This window comes from Schistocerca nitens, chromosome 1 (genome assembly GCF_023898315.1).
Source record: "Schistocerca nitens isolate TAMUIC-IGC-003100 chromosome 1, iqSchNite1.1, whole genome shotgun sequence".
In the NCBI taxonomy this organism is placed as follows: Eukaryota; Metazoa; Arthropoda; class Insecta; order Orthoptera; family Acrididae; genus Schistocerca; species Schistocerca nitens.
The window spans coordinates 386,420,379-386,448,373 of NC_064614.1; the positions used below are offsets into that span (position 1 = coordinate 386,420,379).

At 38.3% G+C, this 27,995-nt stretch overlaps 1 protein-coding gene across 1 annotated transcript in view; it reads right to left on the reverse strand.

Annotated features, from left to right (window-relative positions):
- The window catches only part of LOC126249265 (phospholipid scramblase 2-like), a 145,142-nt gene that overhangs the window by 70,068 nt on the left and 47,079 nt on the right, over window positions 1-27,995 (reverse strand). Inside the window, exon 7 of the mRNA XM_049950922.1 lies at window positions 15,002-15,219. Coding sequence (XP_049806879.1) covers window positions 15,002-15,219 — 218 coding nt within the window. The remainder of the gene's footprint in view (window positions 1-15,001; window positions 15,220-27,995) is intronic.

A 27,995-nucleotide genomic window follows, 5' to 3' on the forward strand; every position in this document is an offset into this window, starting at 1 on the left:
GCACCATCACATGCACATTGTCATCGAGGCCACACCTGCTCATACTAAAACATTGGTATGTACCACCGACGTCCACCAGTCTGTCCCCCACAGCAGTGCCACATAATGCAAAAAAACTTCACTGCACTGGACAAGGCTGTCTACAAACCACTTACAGCTCCTGAATGCTCACAAAGAAAACCAGTCACTGCAACTATGACTTCAGTCGCTTATACAGGAGCCCAATACAGCCCATGCTACAATCAATGCATTAAAACAGCAACACGCACACCGATCTATGGGACCCATGGCCTCCATGTCAGCTGTGTTAGAACAATGCCCACAGCCAAACAGGGTGGACAAATTGACACAGATACATACTTTGCAGTCTGTCTTGCCTGCCTCCCCAGCCCATGTCCGTGACCCCTCAATGGTTTTGTGGCATCGATACAAACATCGACCCACAAACGAAGATTCTCTCTCCACTCCTGTGTTCTTTGGACCAAAAGTTTGAGATAATTCAGTCTGTTTATGTGACTTGTTGTATATACACATGTAGATGCTTGTACTTAAATATACATCTGTATTAAAATATAAAGTGGTAGTGTTTGATTTTGGGACAGTGACCCATCACATTCCCACAGTGGTGACTCTGTTGCAAATATTGAGTATGTTCCATGTCTCCTACGCCAGTTCATTGTATTACAAGTGATTGTTAACAGCCATGACTACTCCACACAATGCTTTCCTTGTGGACCTGGAAGCTAAAATCAACTCTCTGGACATATTCATCACATCTGCCATGACTGGATTTTCACTTGCTGACTACAATTCACATTCTACACCCACATCACATGACATGTTCATCTCACCAGAATGGCTGTTTGTTACACCTCTGACCAGAACAATGGACTCAGGATTTGTAGTGACAGATTGTGTTTGTCACCATGTGCAGTTCAACTCAGACGATATTCAGAACTATGTTTCTTGCGATTGCAATCTGAATACACAGTTTAGGTTGCCTCTGCAACTGAATATTCATTCATTCACAGTGTGCTCCCTTGACTGCTACTGTTGTGCCACATGCAATGCCACCATTACCGCAACATGTAACATGTTTGAATTAGCCATCCTCTGCACCTGTTATGACTCCTGTGAATACTAGCCAAGGACATATCATCACAAATAGTGCACCATGGGTACTCCATAGGACTTCTTTGCAGGCAGTTGACCATAGTAGTGTGAGTTCAGTTTAAGGGCCAGCCCCTCCTGCTAGTGTTGTACAACCAATGGACGCATACCCGTACCCCCATCCAGCATTGTACATCACTGCACAACAAACTTTGCCACTGCTGTGTGTCATGGACTTTAATTCATGTTGCACATATTTACAATCCATCCCCCCTCTACCACCCCTGCACACACACAGTGGTTTCCAGTTCTTGCCATAATCCCACTTGCTGTTTCCACAGCACTGGCTGTGCCTGCTGCGATGGCCTTCTGTGTTTTCTCCAAAGTTGGAACTTTCAATGCGAAATCCCTATGTGGCTTATTACTTTTGAGAACTCCACCTCCTGCCACCCTTCCACCCATTCGTTCCATGGTACTGACCATGCCTGCCATGATGGCCTTCCACGACACAACAGGTATGTTCAGGGCTCAGACACATGGCTATTGTGACAAACATGTTTTTGGACCTAGACCTCCCTCCAACATTATGCCCATTTTCTCTGTGGGGTCACCAGTGCCTGTTGTTCTGGACTGTCTTGATACCATTCCCTGGCCAGAATGAGATTTCATGGTTCACAAATACAATTCAGTGTTCCCAGAGGTTCCTAATTCTCCTCCATCTACTCCCCCTGGATGCCTGTCACAAGACAACCCTGTGTCATGGTTCGCTTTGGCAGAGCTACACCACATTTCCGATGACAACTCCAGGTTCCTGTGCCTCATGACACACCTTCATGACCACTCACACCTGAACTGTGACCTGCTCCTCTCTCTGCCAAAGGCTCTGAAGTATGACTTCATCAAGAGTGCCTTGCTGTTCCCCCAGGAGTTCATCCTAAATGTTTTATACAAAGAACACCTTGGGGACCAGACACCGTCGCAACTCTGTTGCTGCCTATGGTTGCCCATTGCACAGCTCCATCCTCCATTACGCATGGTGCCCTGTGCTCACACTCCCAACTGTCCGAACATTCCCAGATCGTGTACACCCCATACGCACCAGTATACCTACCTGAAGCAATCAATGATGACAAGCTGCCCCCTCTCACTAAGTCTCTGCCTCTGCCATATCCAGCTCAGCCATAGTGCTGGTATCACAGGGTCTTCAGCAATACAGCATAGAAGTGTTGATTGCCTTTGGAGTATGCGACAGGTGTGCCCCTATGCTGCACTCCATACATTCCCTTATTTTTCCCAATTGCCCATTATACATTACAGACATTTCTCTGAGACTCAGTTTTTTGATTGAGATGGGCACGGACGTATCTATAATCCCTAGATCGATGGCTCCACCCACGTGATTTCCATAGACTTTACTCCTCTAAGCAATCAATGCTTTGACCCTAAAATCTTCGGGCTCAGTCAAAGTTAAAGTTCACCTATCACAATCCTTCTGTTTTCCCTGGAGTTTTTATATAGCCAACATAGATGAGCCAATCCTACAGATGGATTTCCTGTCACACCACAGACTTTCTCCAAACATCATTCAAGACACTATGCTGCACGATCCTACAAACACACATATACAGTGTGCACACCTTTTGCTTTCCTGCTCAAGTGTGCTCATGGAGAATAGTTTGGTGCACAAGTGTTTCATCCTCATGGGTGACATTCTCAGGAGTGTGAACGTTTTACTGTCAGAGTGCGAGTCTGTAATGAAAATCTGTTGGAAGAATGACAAACTCCAAGGCCGAATTTTGCTCACTTCCAGCAAGCAAGTTTCTGCCCATATTTAGCTGCAGAACCTGCGAGTCATGACACCAGTGATAGGACAAGTTTCTTCTGCCAGCTCTGGCCCAGCCACATCTCAGGTCAGTCCTATGAAACATTTTGCTTGTGATAAACTGGTTTCTGTGGCAGGCACACCACTCACACTGTGCCAGTCCCTCCCTGTGCCATGTGTACTGGTCAGTGTGCCCAAATGCCAACACTGCCCTCACACATGAAACAGGCCCACCTCCTCCATGTGGACTGACACACAGCTTGTTGATAAACAATCACCCTCACCCCACACACTAGCCATGTGATTCAGCCGACACCTCTGTTCCTCCTGCTCACCCAGTGCCGCTCGTGTTCATGCCAGTTTCCATGCATACTAGTGACAGTCAGTGTTCACCATGCATTCCTGCTCACCACTCATTGTGCTCACTATCAGTCTCCCAGCATTTGTGAAAAACATGCATGTGAGCCAAACATGTCAGTTTCACACTCCTATTCCCTAATCATCTCAATGGTCATATTTCGATCCATGGGCGTACTCCCCACATGACGGACATGTATGTTAAGCAGGAACCCCCTCATGTACAGCATACAGTATTCTCCATCATGGATGGGACAGTGCATAAGATAGCTACTACTGATGGCCCTCCTATGCAGCATAAAATCAGATACCTCAACCCTATTAAACTAGGCATGACATGACAGCAAATTAGTGATCTGTTAGCTGCAGGTATACTACAGCCATCGAACAGTAATTGGTCATCACCTATTCACCTCACTGCCACACATGATGGCTCATTTCTCACATGTGGGGAGTACAGGCATTTAAATGTGAGGACCATAATAGACAATTACCCATCGCCAAGCATCAACGACTTCACCTACATGTTATCAGGTGCTTCCATCTTCAGTGTAATTGACTGTAAATGCATCTCCCACCAGATACTAGTGGCACCAGAGGTTATACCCAACACTGCAATTATCATGCTGCTAGGTTTTTTCCAGTACCATTACATGCCATTCAGCCTTAAAAATCCTACCCAGATGCTGCAATGATTTATTGACTCCATCCTACACTAGTTCGTGTTTTGTTTCACATACCTTGATGACATACTTGTTTTCAGTAAGACAGCCAAGGAGCATGAGACTTATTATCCATAGTACTGAAGACCTTAGAGTTGAACGGTGTAGAAGTCAACAAAGATAAGTTACAAAATGGCTCTGAGCATATGGGACTCAACTGCTGAGGTCATTAGTCCCCTAGAACTTAGAACTAGTTAAACCTAACTAACCTAAGGACATCACAAACAACCATGCCCGAGGCAGGATTCGAACCTGCGACCGTAGCGGTCTTGCGGTTCCAGACTGCAGCGCCTTTAACCGCATGGCCACTTCGGCCGGCTAAGTTACAGTTATGGCAGACGTCTGTAACCTTCCTCAGCTACACAGATCTGTTGACAGTATACAACCTCCGAAAGCTCATGTGCAGGCCATCTCATCTATGTCACCACCTTCAACTTACAAAGAAGTGCACTGACTCCTTGGCACCATCAACTACTACTGCTGCCACTGGCCCTCATCAGCTGCAGTACAAGCTCCTCTCTCAGCTGCACTGTCAGGCAAGCAAACCTCAGGACTCCAATCCCATGCTCGAAGCCTTCAAGGCGCTAAAGGTTTCCCTGGTCTAGGCTCTGATACTCGCCTATCTGCCCCCTCAGCCAAGCTATTGATTACCTTGGCCACTAGTGACACAGCAGTGGGAGCTGTCCTTCAACAATGCTCCAGTGACATCATCTCACTCCTGAACTTCTCTAAAAAACTGTCTGCTGCACAGAAGAAATACTCCGCCTTCAGCAGGGATCTCCTGGGCATCTATAAGGCTGATAAACAATTCTGCCTCAACGCTGAAGGACGAATGTTCTATATCCTCATGGATCACAAACCACTTACAGATGCCTTCCACCTGGAGGACCTACCCCCTCGTTATTTCTGCCATTTCAACTTGGTGTCTCAGTTTACGACAGACGTCTACTATATCAAGGGCCTAGATAATGTCACTGCCAATTTTTGTCATGCATCAATGCAGTGTCCAACATCATCAATTTATCTACTCTAGTTACTCTTCAGGCAATAAATGTGTGCACCCAAGCACTCCTTGTGGACCGGTCCACCTCACTCATGTTCACGAATGTACCTCGGTGTCGCTGATGAGGTCTGGTGCAATTCTTTGACTGGGGTCTTGTGCCCAGTGTTACCAGCTCCCTTACACCATCAAGTTTTCAATGCATTACACAACCTGACACACCTGGGCATTCGTGGCGCTACCCGTCTCATTACTGAGCACTTTTTTTGGAAAGATATCAAAAGAGACTGCCAGACTTGGCTTGTAATTGCCTCCCTTGTCAGTACAACAATGTCAGCTGCCATATGGTCCCCCTGCTGGTAAATTTCACATTCCTCCAGGACATTTCAGGCACATCCATATCAATCTCATCGGCCTTCTTCCTCCATCAGAAGTTTTTACATATGTCATGTCTTCTATTGATCGCTTGTCTTGATGTTTGGAAGCCATACCTTTGCTGAACATCACAGTCGAGAAGGTTGCCAAAAGTTTTGTCTCCTCTTGGATTGTTCAGTTCGGCTTCCCAGCCACAATCACAATTGACCAAGGCCAGCAATTTGAGTCATCTCTATTTGCTCTGCTGTATCCACAAAATCCATGCCACCTCATACCACCCCCAGACCAACAGTTTGGTGGAACGGTGGCACTGCGCTTTAAAGACAGCCCTCAGATGCCACAACTGACTTTTGTCAGAAGCTCTACCTTGGGTCCTTTTAGGGTTGAGATCAACATACAAATCATACATCCAGGGCACCATTTCAAAGGTGGTTAATGGGGAGAACCCCATCCTGCCAGTTGAACTAGTCCAGTAGTCCAGCCCATGGGTCACGAGGGCTCCCCCCCCCCCCCCCCCCCCAACAATCTACATGGATATAGAAAACATTGTTCTTGTGAAACAAAACTAACTCTATACTCTCACAAAAAGTGTTGAGAGCTATTGACAACGGACTTCAAATTGATTCCATATTTCTAGATTTCCAGAAGGCTTTTGACATTGTACCTCACAAGTGGCTTGTAATCAAATTGCGTACTTATGGAATATCATCTCAGATACGTGACTGGATTTGTGATTTTCTGTCAGAGTGGTCACAGTTCATAATAACTGATGGAATGTCATCAAGGAAAACAGAAGTGATTTCTAGCTTTCCTCAAGGTAGTGTTATAGGCTTTCTGCTGTTCCTCATCTATATAACCAATTTAGGAGACAATCTGAGCTGCCATCATAAACCTGTTTTGTTTTGTTTTTTGCAGATAATCCTGTCATTTATCATCCTGAAAAGTCATCAGAAGTTCGAAACCAACTGCAAAATCATTTAGTTATATGTCTATCGTGCAAAAATTGGCAGTTGGCCATAATGAAAAGTGTGAAGTCATCCACATGAGGGCTAAAGGAACACATTAAATTTTGTTTACACAGTAAATCAATCAAATCTAAGGCCATAAATTCAACTAAATAGCCAGAAATTCCAATTATGAACTTAAACTGGAAAGAACACGTACAAAATTTTGTGAGGAAAGCAAACCAAAGAGTGCAATTTATTGGCAGAAAACATTAAGATGCAACAGATCTACTAAAGAGACTGCCTACACTATGCATGTTTATTCTCTTTTGGCGTTTCTCATTGTGGTGGGATCTTCTCATGAAATTTCAATCATCAACTTTCTCCTCCAAATGCAGAAACATTTTGTTGCTGCCAATCTACATAGGGGGAAATGACAATTATAATAAAATAAGGGCAATCATAGCTCACACAGAAAAATATAGGTGTTTGTTTCCTCCACTAGCTGTTTGAGAGTGGAATAATAGAGAATTACTGTGAAGGTGGTTGAATGAACCCTCTACCAGGCACTTTAGTGTGATTTGCAGAGCATTGTTGTAGATGTAGATGTAGATATGGATGTAGATGTAGATGCAAATTTAACCCATTTCTATGTAGCAATATTCCATTCTTAATTTATGATGTAAATATCACATTTTTGAGACATACAATTAATGATATTAATACTTTGTTAAAAAGTACAAAAAAATACATTATATATTAATGAATATGGCTACAATGACTATCATTAGGACTTGTATTTTCCACTATGTTTTAATTTAGTCTTGGATTTTACATAATAGAAAAAAATCATTATTATATGTGTTGTTTGTTACATCTGCATAACAGTGCTTTTAGTGTTGTTGAGTGCTGTACTATGAGGAACTGTAGTGACACTGCCCAAATCAAAATTTGTAACATCATCTGTGCAGCAAACGTCAGATAATATATTAATTTACACAGCTTTTAGAGAAAATGATTTTGTACAGGTGATATTACAATAACCTTCCATTCTAGAGTGGTGTATATTTTCCTTCTCATAAGAATGTTCACCATAACACAGTGTTGCAAGTCTGAAACTTAATACTATCAATCATAACAGATGCTTGTGTTTGTATTAAATCAATAAGGCTACTTCCAGCCTTATTGGCATCATTATCATTGTTGAAAAGAACCATTATCAGCTAGATTTGCCCATTCCTTACTTTCCGACAGACCAAGAAATTATACAGCTAAAGCTGTAAACAGAAAAATCTTAATATGATGGTCCTAAAATTAAGACTCTGATCAGAATACTAATAATTACACAGCAGAGCGCACTTGAAAAAGAGAAATACTACCCTAAATTAAATGACTAGCCACCAGTAATAATGGCTCCTACCCTACACACAATGGTTTACACCCGACCAACAGGCAGAAATTTGGTCATGAATTAATCGGACAAATGTCAACATTGAAAAAAAAAAAAAAAAGACAAAAAACATTTTATAAAGTTAAAGTTTCACTCATTCATTCACATACAATATTCCATGAATCCCATCATGAAGGAGAGCCTCTGGGGTACTGAATGTGTCAGGTGTAATATTGACTGGCAAAAGCAGCCACTGTACCCTACTTAAGTAACATGGCCTACATTATGACCAAATTATGACTGATAATATCATACTGACATTGATTAATTTGAAATAGCTTCCCGCTACACATGGAGCAAAAATTTGGAATTATCTATAAATTCAAAGGAAAATTAAAAACACATGCTATTAACTGCTCCAAAAAATTATAATAATATTTAGATTATCTAGTGATACACTGTACTTCACCCATTCTATCAATAATGGTTTTTTTTCTTTTAAATTAACAGTTGGAGATAAATTATTCTGATTCATCATTAACTATTACATATTGCATAAGGTATTTGGTATGTATGTCCACTTCAAGATTAGCAATGTGGAAATTCCTGAATGGAAAAATACATAAAATAAGGGAAAGGCAACCACTCACCTGTAGTTGACCAACGTGTAGCACATAGAAACATATAACAAAAAACAGTATTCACACTAGATTGTGAGATCTTCCTCTTTCTCTGGTAGAAATAAACCCATTCACACACACTGCCACACAGGTATCCAAACACACATTCCCAGAGTAGTAGCAAGAATTCAGGTTTGTGTCCTATAACTACACATGTAGCCAAGCAATCAACTTATTATTTGTTAGGGATGTAACTATGTCCAATTATGTGCAAGTTACTATTGATCAGTTACAAGCAATTTTACTCCAGTTCACTTTCTTTTTCAAAGAGAAGCAGATCAAGGTATGAAACTTCCTGGCAGAGTAAAACTGTGTGCCAGACTGAGACTCGAAACCCAGGTCTCGACTTCGAGTCCCGGTGCAGCACACAGTTTTTATCTGCCAGGAAGTTCCATATCAGTGTACACTCTGCTGCTGAGTGAAAATCTCGTTCTGGAAACATCCCCCAGGCTGTGGCTAAGCCATGTCTCCACAATATCCTTTCTTTCAGGAGCGCTAGTTCAGCAAGGTTTACAGGAGAGCTTCTGTAAAGTTTGGAAGGTAGGAGACATGGTACTGGCAGAAGTAAAGCTGTGAGTATAGGGCGTGAGTTGTGCTTGGGTAGCTCAGTTGGTAGAGCACTTGCCCATGAAAGGCATAGGTCCTGAGTTCAAGTCTCAGTCCGGTACACAGTTTTAATCTGCAAGGAAGTTTCATATCAGAGCACACTCCACTGCAGAGTGAAAATCTCTTTCCAGATCAAGGTAGTTTACATTTTCTGCATACTGGAACATTCAGTAAGTCCCTCATGAAGTCCTCTGTGGCAAGCTATCACTAGCAACACCGACAAAATGGATTTGGCCTGTGCTTGATGTACAGCGCTGAACAACTTGCATTTACAATAAAATATTGTATATGGTATTTAATGTGTGTCTCCACTTCAAGAAAAAACAATAATGGCCTGCATTTGGTAGGTGTAAACCATGGGTCATAGGTGTGGAACCATTATTGCTGGTGACTGCTCATTTCATTCAGGAGACCATTCTCTTTTTCACCTGAAACTCTGATCTGTAATTAATTGTATCTGATCAGAAATCTTCACAGTGGCAATGACAGTTACCATGAGCACATGCCAGGAAGAATGACTATATGTAAAAAAAGACTGAGTTTGGCTTCAACTGCCAGAGACTGTGGTCATGTGTGAGTTGTGTTTGCATGAGTGTGTGTGTTGTCTGTTGCCTATTTTTGATGAAGGCCTTTTTGGCCAAAAGCTAATTTTGTGAAAGTCTTTTTATTTGCCTATCAGTGACTCAGCATCTCCACTATATGGTGAATAGCCACTATTATTTTCATAATATTGTTACATTCCATCCAGGATTTTCCATTGTTTGGATCTTTAATTGAATGTGAGATGGAAGATGTAACAATAATATATATTTTAATTTTATATCCGTTTTAAGATATTGGTTTTCAAAAATGTAACTTGTCATTCATCTGTTTACAGAATATTCATGTAATTGCTACTTGCAAATAATCTGTGAGTTAATGTCAGGTAATTGGTCAGGTAATTGGTAGCATTTTAGACCACATTGCCAAAGAAGTTCACTATGAGACTGATGAATTAAATGCTGCAACATCTCACAAAGTGATAATTTTCGGCCTCTACAGCCTACTCTCTAAAGAGCGCAATATTAAAATGAGAGACATTGTGCTGCCTAAATGGTCAGAGATCTATTATAAATGAGGCAATGTGTCAAAGTTGACACCTTTACTCATTCATCCACATATTTTGTTCCATAAATCGCCACTTCAGATGGCAGAAACAAAAATTGTAAGTAACCTCTGTAATTTCTACTCACATAGAAAATTATGAAAACTAATTCCAAGAATACTGCTCTTCCTTTAACTTTACTCTACTTCTATTTTTATCTGATAGATCATAGCAAGTGTGTATGGAAAGTAATAAAGAAGGAAGCAAATAAAGTGTCCCCTAAAATGAAAAATCATGCTCTGAATCATGAGAACAACAATGTAACTGATCCTCAACACATCACAGATCTTTCCAGGTGTTACTATGCAGATATTATAAATAATTTAATAGTCAGTGACAAAACAGATACTATAAAGAAACTGAAAAGCAAAGTGCAGTCATGTTCCTCTTCAATCTACATTGGTGGAGGAGCTCCAGATGAAAACATCCATGTTGCATCAACTCTTAAGAAAATGTCATCAAAGACTGATGGTATTCCTGACTGCATCATAAAGCAATCTATTACAAACATTTCATTTCCTCTTGCAGATATTATCAAATCATCTATTCTGACTGGTACATTTCTAGACTGCTTAAAAATTGCTAAAGTGTACGCTATTCATAAGAAAGGAGAAAAATCAAATGCAGGTAACTACACACCAATTGCCTTATTACCAGGCTTTAGTAAAATCATAGAAAAAGTAATGTATAATGGGGTAGTGAAATTTCTAGAGAAAAACAAAATCACTAATGCTCAGCATGGATTTAGGAAAAATAAATCAATACCTAGTGTCCTCTATGATTTTATATACAATGTCCTGCAAACAATGGATAAAAAAAGTGCCACTTGCATTTTTTAGACATCAATAAAGCCTTTTACATACTGGACCTCAACATACTGTTGGACAAGCTCCATGTATATGACATTACAGGTATTGCATTAAAATGGTTCACATCGTACTTGACACACAGGAATCAGAAAATAGAAATAAAATATGAACTAAAAGAAAATACTAGGATATGTTTCACAGATGCAGAAATTCTAAACAAAGGAGTCCCTCAGGGACCAATCCTCCTTCTCTTCTACATAAACAATATATATATGAACTCTGAGTCACAAACAAATTCTTTTTGCAGATGGTGCAAGTATCCTTATTAAAGGAAACACCCCAAGTCAGCTACAAGCAACTGTAAATAAAACTACAGCACAAGTAAATAGATGATTTGAAGGGAATAAACTACTGATAAACACCAAAAAAAATGTCTCAATTTCTGCTTAATAGGTGATGCATGCAACACCAGTGTGACAATAAACACCAGACATATGGCTACAAAATAACTTCAAATGGCATACACATATAAACAAAATAAATGGAACACTAAATAAAATACACTATAGTCTATGGTTATTCTCTATTAAAGCAAATTTTAGCTCTGTCCAAATCGCCTACTTCAGTGAATTCCATAGCATCTTACTGTAAGGAATTACATTCTGGGGTAATACACCACCTAGTTAACTAACTTTCCTAATCCAGAAAAGAAAGGCAATATACTCAATAAACAGATTCTTGCAAACCCCTCGTTCAAAAGTTGTCAGTCCTCCCACTTCCCTATATGTACATACTAGAATTCCGTAAGTACATTAGAAAGAACTTAAAAACATAAATGAAAATTTTAATATCCATGAATAAGATACAAGACAAAAGGAAAAGCTTTATATCCAGTCAGTAAAGACATCAGCCTACAAAACTTCCACAATAAACAGTGGTATACAAATGTACCATAGTCTTCCGCATAAGGTGAAAGTTGTATAATCATTCACACTGTTTTGTAAAACCTTAACAGCATTCTTATTAGATCACTGCTTCTGTTCAGTATCAGAATTTTTAGAACATTTGAGATACAAGAGCCTTAAAACAAAGCAATGAAGCTCCTGTGAGGAATGCAAGCCCTTTCATGGATAAAGCTAAAATTTACTGTCCACTAGAATAATAGTGAATTTTTCTGTGTTATTCTACTGTTTTTTTGTGTTTGTTCTGTGTTCCAGAATCTGGAAAGATTTTTTGAATGAATGAATAAACAAGAAATAAATACACACACACATTTATATAGTAGCTTGTTGAATTTAATAAACTGTGTTGTTATGCGGTATTTACCATATTTACCTGATTAAAAACTTGTATTGACATAAAGTATCTGCCTAGAAGATTAACTTATACCTATTTTAAATTTATCCCATTTATTGATTGTCTACATTTTGATAATATAAAGAAAAATAAAATAAATGAAGAAAAATAGTTTACATTGATTCGCAGATCATTTTCTTTCTTGCATGTCTTGCTAACTAATCCTGCCATCTGAGTTATCATAATTTTATTAATTATCATCACCCAAAGAAACAGTTGTGAAATTTATACCGTCATTATTACAAATTGTCTGTTATTTGTCTGTCTCTTCCAAATATTTTCAAATTTTTGGGTTGCAGTTACTGTGGAACCTGAGAACACAGCTGTTTATCAGATTCTGCTTCAATAATAACGTGAGAATAGCTCAATAGAATCATCAGTTGACACACCCTCATCATTCCCATCATACATCACAGTGAGTGTCAACAACACTGCAGTGAAAAACATGTAAGTACACAACTAGCCTTTATGTCCTGCAGAAATGAATACTATTTTTAGCATCTATCCAGTTTTAATGTCAATTCCGTTCTGAGTACAAATTGAATTAGACAAACTGCAGTTTAAATGTGGTAGGTATTCCTAAAATGCCAAACTACACATTATAGATTCTAAAGGTTTGCATTATTATGTTATCTGCTGCCCACTCACTGCTCCCCTCCTCACACTCATCTAGTTCCCACCTATGGTGGTACCAGTGCTCCTCCTCCAACCTTTCTTAGTGCTATGGTTGAGCAAATGTGAATCACGGACTGCAATATCTTCTAGAGTGTAGGTTTTATGTAACTACAGCAACTAATACATATATCATGGATTAATTTCTGATCATGATGCACAGTTAGTTAGGATAAATAACTTAGTGAATACTCCTCAGTGGAATTCACTTAGAGTAATTAATGGCTCCAGGACAAATGTTTTTAAGAATAGTCTACAGGAGATGACAAGGGATTTAATTTATAATGAACCAAATGCTAAGATAAAATTTAATCGAGTCCATTCCATCCACATCATTATTTGAAAATAGCTTTCTGCTTAAGCTAATCAGAAAGATACTAAACAGCCATGTAAAAAAACTAGAAGGATTAAAGTATCTTGTAAAATGGAAAGGGAAATGTATCTTGTGACAAGAACAAGTAGGGATCCTGTAGTAGTTGCACACTGAAAAAACCATTTACATTAGTAAGTAATGCTATTGAAAATCAAGGAACATCCACATAATGTCAGAAAACAGTGCTTCTGACAACAGACTTAAGGCTATATGGAATGGAGGGCTACAAGAGACAAGACTACCAGCCACAGAACAAGACATCACTATTGAACTGAATGGAAGGGCTATAAATAATGATTCACAGGTAGCAAATGTGTTTAATCACCATTTCTTAAATATGGTAGAAAGTGTAGGGGCAAACAGTTCAAGAGCAAAATCACAGCAGTACGCTGAAAATACAACTTTTATAAAATTATAATATGTGAACAGCAACTAAATTTCCAATTTGCAACCCACTTAGTAAATCATAACAGTCTCTCATAATAAAATAAGATATCAGCTGGATTCAGAATCAAGTAATGTTTTTGGAAGGATAACACTTCTGCATTTGAATGTTAATTATACTTAAAAACCGGTATTAATGTTTGTGCACATTATCCGTACTTTTATGAGAACTTCTATTGCAGACATGCCTAGATACAAAATGAGTTTATAAGATGATAGAATTTAGCGCCATTTCCTCTGTGTTTCATAAAATAGTCAAATATTAAACAGAGCAATAAATAGCTGTAGCAGCTAGTTCATAGTTTCTGTCTTATCCCTTGCATTAGCGCAGCACAAGTTGAATGGCATGTGACAGTTCAAGCAATGTCAATAATTTATCCAGCACTTTGGTATATCAGAGAATCTTGGGCCTTTTCAAATGAAAATAGCATTTCACCAGGCCAGCCCTTCTGAATGCTTAAAAATAAATCTGAAAATGACCTCAATAGACAAAGCTTCATCTGTAAATCTGAGATGACCCTAACAAACAACCTCAGAAAAAATAATTTCATCTGAAAATATAAGCCAACTCTGAATTTATTGAATGGTGGATTTGGGAAGAAACCTCTTCTAAGAGTCAGGTAAATATTACATCCGTAAATCCAAATATGCTGCTGTATTATAGAAGTAGTGGCTAATGAAGTGCGCTTATGATTTAGTTTTGAATATAAAAATATTTCTAGTTCCCTGATGTCTGGTGACAATCTGTCAAAATATTTGCACCAGGTTATAGAAAAACTTTTTCAACCCTAGACATGCATTTGTAATTTTGATTGACTATTTTTACTCCTAGTATTATGGTTGCAAATTTCATACTTCATTCGAAATCCATTCTTATTAACCACAAATGCCATTAAATAGTAGCTTGTTCATTAATTTATTTTGATTCTCTATGGGTCCCTTACCTTATATTACTTTTTATTAGTCACTGCTTCCCTCTAGTTTGCTCTTCCTATCAGTTCTTAAGTGATCAATTTACACTTTCATTCATTTATGTAACAGTACATCTTTTTCCTGATATGATTTGTCATTGTGTTAAATGTACAGATTACTAAGCATCTGAACAAATTTAATTTTTCCCCTATTCATAAGTCACAATTGGAAACTAATTGAAACAGAAATAAATATAATAGAATTTGAAATGTTATAATTATGTACCTGCAGGTAACAGCCACAACAGCAGTTTGCACATGCCAGTCTCCTTTTTAATAAAATTGCTTGCTGGCGAGTCTGATCAAATAATTTCATGTAGAAGCCTCTTGATGAACCACAGAACATGCGTTGTAATGTTCCTGAAGCTTCAGCAGCATAGTAAAGAATTTCTCCATGTGGTACTTTTACAAGATAACGATTTTCAGACTCAACAGTTGCCAAAACTGAAATAAATGAAGAATTATTCAAAACATTTTTGAGTTTAGAAAACTTGTTGTGCTTCTTTTCAAAGAAATTTAATTAAAGAGTATGTAAAATATTTAACTCTCTTCAGGCTGACTGCCTGCACTATGCCATAGGATGTGTCTCAAAGTCTAAAAACATAGAAAACTAATTATTAAAATATGTAACAAATACTAGTAACAAAAATAGGTCTGAAGTATTCAAGTTATGTAAACAGTTTAGTGGTTCATTGTATCATCATAGACATAGTGCTACAGACAAGACTCTGTCATTAACTGATTCTTTATATTTTATGTCAAATGAGCACATCCTAATGTATGATACAAATCAATGTTTCCAGAATGAAATTTTCATTTTGCAGTAGAGTGTTCACTGATATCAAATCCATGTTTCCAAAACAATTCTAGCTTCATGGTTCATTCATTCATTGTAATTCAGACAGCTCATTAAGAATAAGAACGTTTAGTGGTATAGAGTACTGGTAAGATAAATTGTACACTGGAAAGTGAGCCAATAATTTACCCTAATAAGGATAGGGCTGTGAAGTCCTACCTAACATCAAATCAGATGTACTAGTACAAAAATAAATGAATGAATAAAATGAGTACGTGGAAAATTTTCTGTCCACATCACATGGGACATTTTTAGGGCATATTGACAAGCAGAATTCCTCTTACACGTGGCAATAGTGTTTTCCATCAAAATTAGATGGTAATCCATGTTAACACTGTTACTTCACTGTTACTGTTGTGCTACTGGTGTTACTGTCAAGAAGTATAGACGCCAGAATTCATAAAATTGAACATAAATTAACTGTTCATGAAATACTAAAACTGTTTTGAATTTTCAGAAATTTAGTTTAAGTCCCAGTTTTGTGACCATTTGAATAGTGAAGGCAGGTCATCACTCTTATGGACAGTGATAGTATTCATATCTGGCCACTACGTAAGGCTGGAGATCATTATGATAGGAATAGTATCTACAGAAGATTAGAATTAATGAGATAACATCAACATATGGTAGAAAAATAATACACTGCAATCTCGGCTCTATACCTCTCCTGACGCAACATGCTTCTGAGATGATTTTTCACACACACAGACACTGCACTGTTTTCTGTTTCTCAGGAACCTTAGAGACCAATTCAGTACACAATCTAAAAAATTTAAGAGTCACATTTTTGTTATCAGTGTGTCAATGATTTGCTGAGATCAACTAATGCTAATATTATGATGTCATAAGTTTCTTCAGCTAATTAACATGATCAGTTGTCATAATTAGAACAAAGTACAGGCTATCATATTTACAACTAACCAACTGATATTTCTATTAAAAGAAAATTCATTCAAAAAACTATTCAATCGAGAGACAAAAATGTTGCCCTGTATTCACCTTGAGAAGGTTAAATGTTTGCTACTGCTTACAGACACTTACAAAAATGAAAGAAATAACACTGTCTCTCTAACCTTGGGCTCTGCGTCAAGTCAAGCTGAAGTTTTCTGTCTTAAAAAACTTGCATAACTTATTTCAGATGTGAACTCAAGAAAATACTGCAGAAGATTGTTCAAGGCACTGGGGATACTAAACACGGCTTCACAGTACATTTTATCTTGATGAAAATTTAAAGTCCCTTTTAAGCACTTCTCAATCTATTCACTCTATAAGCACCTAATAGTTTCAAAAGATATGATAGTGTCATCACTTTTCCTTTTGTATGTGTCTACCAACTGTACGAAACATTTCATCTTCCAAGATAAAATTCATACGGAACATTCATGCACAGTTTAAGCAAAACAGACCATGACAAACAAGAATAAAGCTTCACAACAAATTACCTGTCCTTATTAAACCATGGACGTTGCTGTTGGTGGGGAGGCTTGCGTGCCTCAACGATACAGATAGCCGTACCGTAGGTGCAACCACAACTGAGGGGTATCTGTTGAGAGGCCAGACAAACGTGTGGTTCCTGAAGAGGGGCAGCAGCCTTTTCAGTAGTTGCAGGGGCAACAGCCTGGACGATTGACTGATCTGGCCTTGTAACACTAACCAAAACGACCTTGCTGTGCTGGTACAGTGAACGACTGAACGAAAGGGTAAACTACACCCGTAACTTTTCCCGAGGGCATGCAGCTTTACTGTATGGTTACATGATGATGGCGTCTTCTTGGGTAAAATATTCCAGAGGTAAAATAGTCCCCCCTTCGGATCTCTGGGTGGGGGCTACTCAAGAGGACGTCGTTATCAGGAGAAAGAAAACTGGCGTTCTATGTATCGGAGCATGGAATGGTAGATCCCTTAATCGGGCAGGTAGGTTAGAAAATTTAAAAAGGAAAATGGATAGGTTAAAGTTAGATATAGTGGGAATTAGTGAAGTTTGGTGGCAGGAGGATCAAGACTTTTGGTCAGTTGAATACAGGTTTATAAATACAAAATCAAACAGGGGTTATGCCGGATTAGGTTTAATAATTAATAAAAAAATATGAGTGCGGGTAAGCTACTACAAACAGCATAAGGAATGCATTATTGTAGCCAAGATAGACATGAAGCCAATGCCAACTACAGTAGTACAAGTTTATAGGCCAACTAGCTTTGCAGATGATGAAGAAATTGAAGAAATGTATGATGAAATAAAAGACAGATAGTGAAAGGAGACGAAAATTTAATAGTCATGGGTGACTGGAATTCGGTAGTAGGAAAAGGGGGAGAAGGAAATGTAGTAGGTGAATATGGATTGGGGGTAAGAAATTAAAGAGGAAGCTGCCTGGTAGAATTTTGTACAGAGCACAACTTAATCACAGTTAACACTTGGTTCAAGAATCTTGTTCAAATGTTCAAATGTGTGTGAAATGTTATGGGACTTAACTGCTAAGGTCATCAGTACCTAAGCTTACACAACTACTAAACCTAAATTATCCTAAGGACAAACACACAGACCCATGCCTGAGAGAGGACTCGAACCTCCGCCAGGTCCAGCCGCACAGTCCATGACTGCAGCGCCTTACACATCTCGGCTAAATCCGCATGGCAAGAATCATAAAAGGAGGTTGTATACATGGAAGAAGCCTGGAGATACTGACAGGTTTCAGATAGATTATATAATGGTAAGACAGAGATTTAGGAACCAGGTTTTAAATTGCAAGACATTTCCAGTGGCAGATGTGGACTCTGACCACAATCCATTGGCTATAAACTGTAGATTGAAACTGAAGAAAATGCAAAAAGGCGGGAATTTAAGGAGAAGGGACCTGGATAAACTGGCTAAACCAGAGGTTGTACAGAGTTTCAGGGAGAGCATAAGGGAACAGTTGACAGGAATGGGGGAAAGAAACACAGTAGAAGAAGAATGGGTAGCTTTGAGGGATGAAGTAGGGAAGGCAGCAGACGAGGGCTAATAGAAATCCTTGGGTAACAGAAGAAATATTGAATTTAATAGATGAAAGGAGAAAATATAAAAATGCAGTAAATGAAGCAGGCAAACACGAATACATACGTCTCAGAAATGAGATCGACAGGAAGTGCAAAATGGCTAAGCAGGGATTGCTAGAGGACAAATGTTAGGATGTAGAGGCTTATCTCACTATAGGTAAGATAGATACTGCCTACAGGAAAATTAAAGAGACCTTTGGAGAAAGGAAAACCACTTGCATGAATATCAAGAGCTTTGATGGAAACCCAGTTCTAAGCAAAGAAGAGAAAGCAGAAAGGTGGAAGGAGTATATAGAGGGTCTGTACAAGGGTGATGTACTTGAGGACAATATTATGGAAATGGAAGAGGATGTAGATGAAGATGAAATGGGAGATATGATACTGCGTGAAGAGTTTGACAGAGCACTGAAAGACCTGAGTCGAAACAAGGCCCCCGGAGTAGACAACATTCCATTAGAACTACTGACAGCCTTGGGAGAGCCAGTCCTGACAAAACTCTACAATCTAGTGAGCAAGATGTATGAGACAGGCGAAATACCCTCAGACTTCAAGAAGAACATAATAATTTCAGTCCCAAAGAAAGCAGGTGTTGACAGATGTGAAAATTACCGAACTATCAGTTTAATTCGTCATGGCTGCAAAATACTAACATGAATTATTTACAGATGAAAGGGAAAACTGGTAGAAGCCGACCTCAGGGAAGATCAGTTTGGATTCCATAGAAATATTGGAACACGTGAGGCAATACTGACCCTACGACTTATCTTAGAAGCTAGATTAAGGTAAGGCAATCCTACGTTTCTAGCATTTGTAGACTTAGAGAAAGCATTTGACAATATTGATTGGTAAATTCTCGTTCAAATTCTGAAGGTGGCAGGGGTATAAAATACAGGGATCGAAGGGCTATTTACAATTTGTATGGAAACCAAATGGCAGTTATAAGAGTCGAGGAGCACGAAAGGGAAGCAGTGGTTGGGAAGGGAGTGAGACAGGGTTGTAGCCTCTCCCCGATGTTATTCAATGTGTATATTGAGCAAGAAGTAAAGGAAACAAAAGAAAAATTCGAAGTAGGTATTAAAATCCATGGAGAAGAAATAAAAACTTTGAGGTTCGACCGATGACATTGTAATTCTGTCAGATACAGCAAAGGACTTGGAAAAGTAGCTGAACGGAATAGATAGTATCTTGAAAGGAGGATGTAAGATGAACATCAATGAAAGCAAAATGAGGATAATGGAATGTAGTCGAAGTAAGTCAGGTGATGCTGAGGGAATTAGATTAGGATATGAGACACTTAAAGTAGTAAAGGAGTTTTGCTATTTGGGGAGCAAAATGACTGATGATGGTCAAAGTAGAGAGGATATAAAATGTAGACTGGCAATGGCAAGGAAAGCGTTTCTGAAGAAGAGAAATTTGTTAACATCGAGTATAGATTTAAGTCTCAGGAAGTGATTTCTGAAAGTATTTGTATGGGCCGTAGCAATGTATGGAAGTGAAACATGGACGATAAATAGTTTGGACAAGAAGAGAATAGAAGCTTTTGAAATGTGGTGCTACAGGAGAATGCTGAAGATTAGATGGGTAGATCACGTAACTAATGAGGAAGTATTGAATAGGATTGGGGAGAAGAGAAGTTTGTGGCACAACTTGACTAGAAAAAGGGATCGATTGGTAGGACATGTGTTGAGGCATCAAGGGATCACCAATTTAGTATTGGAGGGCAGTGTGAAGGGTAAAAATCGTAGAGGGAGACCAAGAGATGAATACACTAAGCAGATTCAGAAGGATGTAGGTTGCAGTAGGTACTGGAAGATGAAGAAGCTTGCACAGGATAGAGTAGCATGGAGAGCTGCATCAAACCAGTTTGAGGACTGAAGACCACAACAGAACAACAACATTAAATTCAAAAGACTGTATGATATACTAAAATGTGGCAAAATATACTAACATAAAAACAAAAACTCTGCAATAACAATCTTCAAAATTATTGAAATCAATTCAACCATGAGGACTTAAAATATGAACATTTCTGATTCAAGTATCAGGCCCCTAGACGAAAGAACTGGAGCCAGATCTACAAGAAAAAATAAGTAAAGTAAAACATTTTTTGTAATGTTACTCCTCTCACATCTTCAGAAAAGTCTTTGCTTATTGTTGACAATAGCCGGAAACAAGAAGAAGGGGGAGATCACATCTATCACAATAGGTTTGTCCTTATTTAGCATAGTTCTTTATGCTGAGATATTCTGTGATTTGTTAAAAACTCTCCTTATTGTTTTGAAATATTAGCTGCTCACTGTGAACCCAGCTAATATATAGCATATCGTCAATGTAGTTCATTAGCTCCGAGTCCTGCAGCTGCATCATATCATTCACACATAGAAGCAAAAATGATCCAAGTATACTTTTCTGGGGTTTTCCACAGTTGAGAGTTTTGTGTGCTGAAGGTTCTTACCTTTGTTCTTATAACATAGTTTAGCAAATGGTCTTGTTTCATGGATATAAGGAAGTAAGTTCATAATTTGGATAAATATACTACAAGATTCACAGAATCAAAGGCCCTTCACATATCTAGTATGTTTAGCAGTTTATGGGAAAAGGTGCTGTGCTTTTATGGTGGATCACTCTTTTGGGATTCCATGGTGTGTGTTTTTTAATATGTTGTATTTACAGAAGAAAGATTCCATTTGGTCAAGAAGTCAACAATGACATGGTCACGTAACTTGCCAAGCAATGAAATCAATGAAATTGGTCTATAATTACTTATGAAAGTGGCTGCTCCTGCTTTATAAATTTATCCTATCTCAGTAATTTTTAAAATGCCGGGTAAGGTCCTCTGGGTAACTGAACTGATTATTGAAAGTGTTAGTGATTTTATTAATTCTTTTTTTGCAATATTTAAATTATGTGGGAGGAACATATCATAGCTGTCTTTTTAAATGTATTATGTATTCCTTTTTTATGACATGTTCCACAACCTTGACTGTCTCTTCATAATGAATCCATGAAATGAGAAGTATGTATACACTTATCTATTTTTGTCATAATAAAACATGAACTGCTTGATATTAATCAGTTGTACACCAGTTCAAGTAGGCTATCATCTGAGCTGTATGAAGTTGCATTTCTGCCTTTCATTATCTTATGTGATCAGCAAACATTAAAAACTTTTAACAGTATTTTAAAGTCAAATCATATTTTAAAGACGTTGGATTGTCATTTGTATAGGTTAGTAACAGGAGGAGATTTATTAAAGGATGCTGTGAGATTTTCATTTTATGTTTCCTCATGCTGAATGTTTCAATCCTGTGTTGCACTTTTGTCATTTTGTTATGCAAAAGTTATGATATCATTACCAAAACTTTTTATCTAGTCAGAGGCCTTTTATGATGAACACAGCAATGTACGTCAGAAAGCCCATATATTAGAGGATGACTTTGCTTTTTAGACAAAAAATTGTTTTCTTCTGCAGAGACTTTTTACACTGTCAAAAAAGTTTGTGTTATACTTCACAAAACTTTATTAAAAGATTTAGGAAACACTGGAAGGTGCTTAATCTACCAATAATACAGGCCAACGATGGAAAAACATTTTTGCTGAAAATTATTATGTTATATCATACTTAAAAAACTTTATCACCCACCATTTCTTCACTTTTTACAATTAAATTTATTAAATTAAGCGATTTTCAAGGAAATTAACAGCATTTTTTTAAATTAGATGTAATGAATGTAGATGACATTGGTAGCACTGCTGAAAAACATTTGCTGGCAAAAAAGGTCGATTCTATTTTTGTGTTAACAGATGGTGTTTTGTTTACTGTCAACCTAACCTCACTTTTCCATTTCCTGTACATGTCCTCAGCACAATGTCTAATTGTGGTTGTAAAAACTCTACTGACAGTTTTTGTTACATTTGTGGTGAATTTGTGATGAAAAACCACCAAAGAAACATTACAGACTTTCTGAAAAAGGTTTATTTTTCATACTTTGGATCTAAACTTGCTGATCAAGATAAATCTTGAATGCCACATATGGTATGTTATGTGTGTGTTGAAGGTCTGACAAAATGGTCCAAAAAGGAGAAAAAAAGACTTTAGGTTTGCTGTTCCTATTATATGGAGGGAGACAGAAATCATTCTGATGATTGCTACTTCTGCAGTGTTGATATTACTGGTCATAATTCGAAAAACAAGAAGCTAAGACCCGTGGTCTAGGCGTAGCGTCTTTGATCCATAATCAAAACGTCTTCAGTCCCAGGTTCGATCCCCGCCACTGCCTAAATTTTGATAAATAATCAGCACTGGCAGCCGAAGACTTCCGGCATAAGAAGAGTCAGCCTCATTCTGCCAACGGCCTTGTCAAAGAGGGCGGAGGAGCGGATAGAGGTTCAGGGCACTCTCTTGTCCTAGGGGTGGGAAATTGCCCATAAAGGCAGAAGAATCAGCAATGATCAACGACATGAGGATGCAGAAGGCAATGGAAACCACTGCATTAAAGACACACAACGTGTATCCACAGGATGTGGCCAGTAATTGAAGAAGTGTCATGATGATCTCACCATTGTCAAAAGATTCCGGAATAGTCCCCCATTCGGATCTCCAGGAGGGGACTGCCAAGAGGGAGGTTACCATGAGAAAAAGATTGAATAATCAATGAAAGGATAACGTTCTACGAGTCGGGGCGTGGAATGTCAGAAGCTTGAACGTGATAGGGAAACTAGAAAATCTGAAAAGGGAAATGCAAAGGCTCAATCTAGATATAGTAGGGGTCAGTGAAGTGAAGTGGAAGGAAGACAATGATTTCTGGTCAGATGAGTATCGGGTAATATCAACAGCAGCAGAAAATGGTATAACAGGTGTAGGATTCGTTATGAATAGGAAGGTAGGGCAGAGGGTGTGTTACTGTGAACAGTTCAGTGACCGGGTTGTTCTAATCAGAATCGACAGCAGACCAACACCGACAACGATAGTTCAGGTATACATGCCGACGTCGCAAGCTGAAGATGAACAGATAGAGAAAGTGTATGAGGATATTGAAAGGGTAATGCAGTACGTAAAGGGGGACGAAAATCTAATAGTCATGGGCGACTGGAATGCAGTTGTAGGGGAAGGAATAGAAGAAAATGTTACAGGAGAATATGGGCTTGGGACGAGGAATGAAAGAGGAGAAAGACTAATTGAGTTCTGTAACAAGTTTCAGCTAGTAATAGCGAATACCCTGTTCAAGAATCACAAGAGGAGGAGGTATACTTGGAAAAGTCCGGGAGATACGGGAAGATTTCAATTAGATTACATCATGGTCAGACAGAGATTCCGAAATCAGATACTGGATTGTAAGGCATACCCAGGAGCAGATATAGACTCAGATCACAATATAGTAGTGATGAAGAGTAGGCTGAAGTTCAAGACATTAGTCAGGAAGAATCAATACGCAAAGAAGTGGAATATGGAAGTACTAAGGAATGACGAGATATGTTTGAAGTTCTCTAATGCTATAGATACAGCAATAAGGAATAGTGCAGTAGGCAGCACAGTTGAAGAGGAATGGACATCTCTAAAAAGGGCCATCACAGAAGTTGGGAAGGAAAACATAGGTACAAAGAAGGTAGCTGTGAAGAAACCATGGGTAACAGAAGAAATAATTCAGTTGATTGATGGAAGGAGGAAGTACAAACATGTTTCGGGAAAATCAGGAATACAGAAATACAAGTCGCTGAGGAATGAAATAAATAGGCAGTGCAGGGAAGCTAAGATGAAATGGCTGCAGGAAAAATGTGAAGACATCGAAAAAGATATGATTGTCAGAAGGACAGACTCAGCATACGGGAAAGTCAAAACAATCTTTGGTGACATTAAAAGCAACGGTGGTAACATTAAGAGTGCAACAGGAATTCCACTGTTAAATGCAGAGGAGAGAGCTGGTAGGTGGAAAAAATACATTGACAGCCTCTATGAGGGTGAAGACTTGTCTGATGTGATAGAAGAAGAAACAGGAGTCAATTTAGAAGAGATAGGGGATCCAGTATTAGAATCGGAATTTAAAAGAGCTTTGGAGGACTTACGGTCAAATAAGGCAGAAGGGATAGATAACGTTCCACCAGAATTTCTAAAATCATTGGGGGAAGTGGCAACAAAACGACTATTCACGTTGGTGTGTAGAATATATGAGTCTGGGGACATACCATCTGACTTTCGGAAAAGCATCATCTACACAATTCCGAAGATGGCAAGAGCTGACAAGTGCGAGAATTATCGCACAATCAGCTTAACGGCTCATGCATCGAAGCTGCTTACAAGAATAATATACAGAAGAATGGAAAAGAAAATTGAGAATGCGCTAGGTGATGATCAGTTTGGCTTTAGGAAAAGTAAAGGGACGAGAGAGGCAATTCTGACGTTACGGCTAATAATGGAAGCAAGGCTAAAGAAAAATCAAGACACTTTCATAGGATTTGTCGACCTGGAAAAAGCGTTCAACAATATAAAATGGTGCAAACTGTTCGAGATTCTGAAAAAAGTAGGGGTAAGCTATAGGGAGAGATGGGTCATATACAATATGTACAACAACCAAGAGGGAATAATAAGAGTGGACGATCAAGAACGACGTACTCATATTAAGAAGGGTGTAAGACAAGGCTGTAGCCTTTCGCCCCTACTCTTCAATCTGTACATCGAGGAAGCAATTATGGAAACAAAAGAATGGTTCAGGAGTGGAATTAAAATACAAAGTGAAAGGATATCAATGATACGATTCGCTGATGACATTGCCATCCTGAGTGAAAGTGAAGAAGAATTAAATGATCTGCTGAACAGAATGAACAGTCTAATGAGTACACAGTATGGTTTGAGAGTAAATCGGAGAAAGACGAAGGTAATGAGAAGTAGTAGAAATGAGAACAGCGAGAAACTTAACATCAGGATTGATGGTCATGAAGTCAATGAAGTTAAGGAATTCTGCTACCTAGGCAGTAAAATAACCAATGACGGACGGAGCAAGGAGGACATCAAAAGCAGCCTCGTTATGGCAAAAAAGGCATTTCTGGCCAAGAGAAGTCTACTAATATCAAATACCGGCCTTAATTTGGGGAAGAAATTTCTGAGGATGTATGTCTGGAGTACAGCATTGTATGGTAGTGAAACATGGACTGTGGGAAAACCGGAACAGATGAGAATTGAAGCATTTGAGATATAGACGAATGTTGAAAATTAGGTGGACTGATAAGGTAAGGAATGAGGAGGTTCTACGCAGAATCGGAGAGGAAAGGAATATGTGGAAACACTGATAAGGAGAAGGGACAGGATGGTAGGACATCTACTAAGACATGAGGGAATGACTTCCATGGTACTAGAGGGAGCTGTAGAGGGCAAAAACTGTAGAGGAAGACAGAGATTGGAATACGTCAAGCAAATAATTGAGGAGGTAGGTTTTAAGTGCTACTCTGAGATGAAGAGGTTAGCACAGGAAAGGAATTCGTGGCGGGCCGCATCAAACCAGTCAGTAGACTGATGACCAAAAGAAAAAAAAAAGAAGCTACACTAACCTTCTGTCCACCATCCGACCAGTAGGGCATGGTGTAGATTTGCTGGTTCATGAACAACCAGATGATTTAAATGCTATTCCAATAGAAGTATGTTCTGATGTACAATGTTATTTAGATGATCCAGATGATGATGAATTCCACTGTAATACAGAAAGTCTAGTGCCCAAAGTGTTTATTCAGTCCAAGCCTAAGAATTTGGTTAGGGATCTAGGCTTAACAAAAGAAAAAGCAGAATTGCTTGGCTCTAGATTAAAAGAAAAGAACTTATTGGCAGTCAGAACCAGCTTATACATGTATAGAAAGAGAGAGCACTAATTTTCTAAGTTTTTGCATCAAGAAGGTGATTTAGTGTACTGTACTTCTCAGACATTTCCGGTCTGATGAATGAGTTTGGTACAGAATACAAAAAGGAAGACTGGAGGCTATTTATTGATTCATCCAAAACTAGTAACGGAAAAACGCTACCAAGGCTGCTGGAACATCAATTTATTTATTATTATTTTTTTAATTTATTTATCTCTTGTTACAATGATCCATGTTGTAACACTATCACAGCATATGGAATGTGTCAATTTTACAAGCTTTTGGCCAGAATTTATGGTAATACATAAAACAAAACAAAAACAGTAACTTAGGTCCCACTACAAAAAATACATTTTAGAGATAGATAAAGATTACAAAATAATAAGTGTTAGAGAGAAATTAATATTGCAAAATATATGTTTACAGTAAAAATATTCGGTATCACAAATACAAATTTGGGCCTACATTTGCAATTTACAATACAATAAATGTTAAACAGTGTACTTCAGGAACTCTTCTATTGTATAAAATGATCCTTGCAATAGGAACTGCCTTAAGGTTTTTTAAACAAGAGATCATCTTCTACCAAACACTTAATTCTTAAGGGAGGGAATTAAAAATCTTACAGCCACTGAAATGGACTCCTTTCTGCACCATACTTAGATTTGGCTGTTCACAGTGTATATCATGTTTTCTTCTAGTATTGTGACTGTGATATGCTCTATTCAGTTTAAAGATGGATTTTTCTTTCATTATGAAGCACATCAACGAGAGTATATATTGCGCAGTGGATGTAAGTATTTCAAGCTTCTTAAAAAGATTCCTGCATGTGGCTCTAGGATGGACTCCACACAGGATCCTTATGGCTCTTTTTTGTACACACAGTACTTTTTTAGCCAGTGGCTGATTTCCCCAAAATATAATTCCAAATGCCATAATTGCATGAAAGTAACCATAATACGCTGACTTCATGGTTTCCATATTTCTATAAGAAGAAACAATGAGCAATGTGTCTGTTACTGTACTTAGTCTTTTGCATAGATCCACGGCAGACTACTGTTGGTCACTTCACCAAGAAGTTCAGCAAGTGACTCATCGTAGATAAAGCTACACAAGAAGCTTGACAGACAAAAGAAAAAGAAAATACAAGCCAATTCCAGCTGACAAGTGCAGCCTCTCTTGACACATATCATTGTTTTAAGTATCTTACTGTAAATACAAACCATGCTTATGTTGTAACAAAGCATTTCATTAATTTCCCCATTTACTGTATAGCATAGGATTTTTACACTATATAATGAAAAAGCATATTGTTTGAAAACTATGGCTGATACAAAAGAAACTAAAGCTAGGTTTGGATTCAGCTCATGAAAATCTATAAATATCAGCAATCAAAGTAAAAAAAAAAGGTTTTTTTTAAAAAAAATTCGTTTTCCTGTGTAATTAAAATAAAATTTTTCCTTCATTTCATTTTTAACAGTGGGTG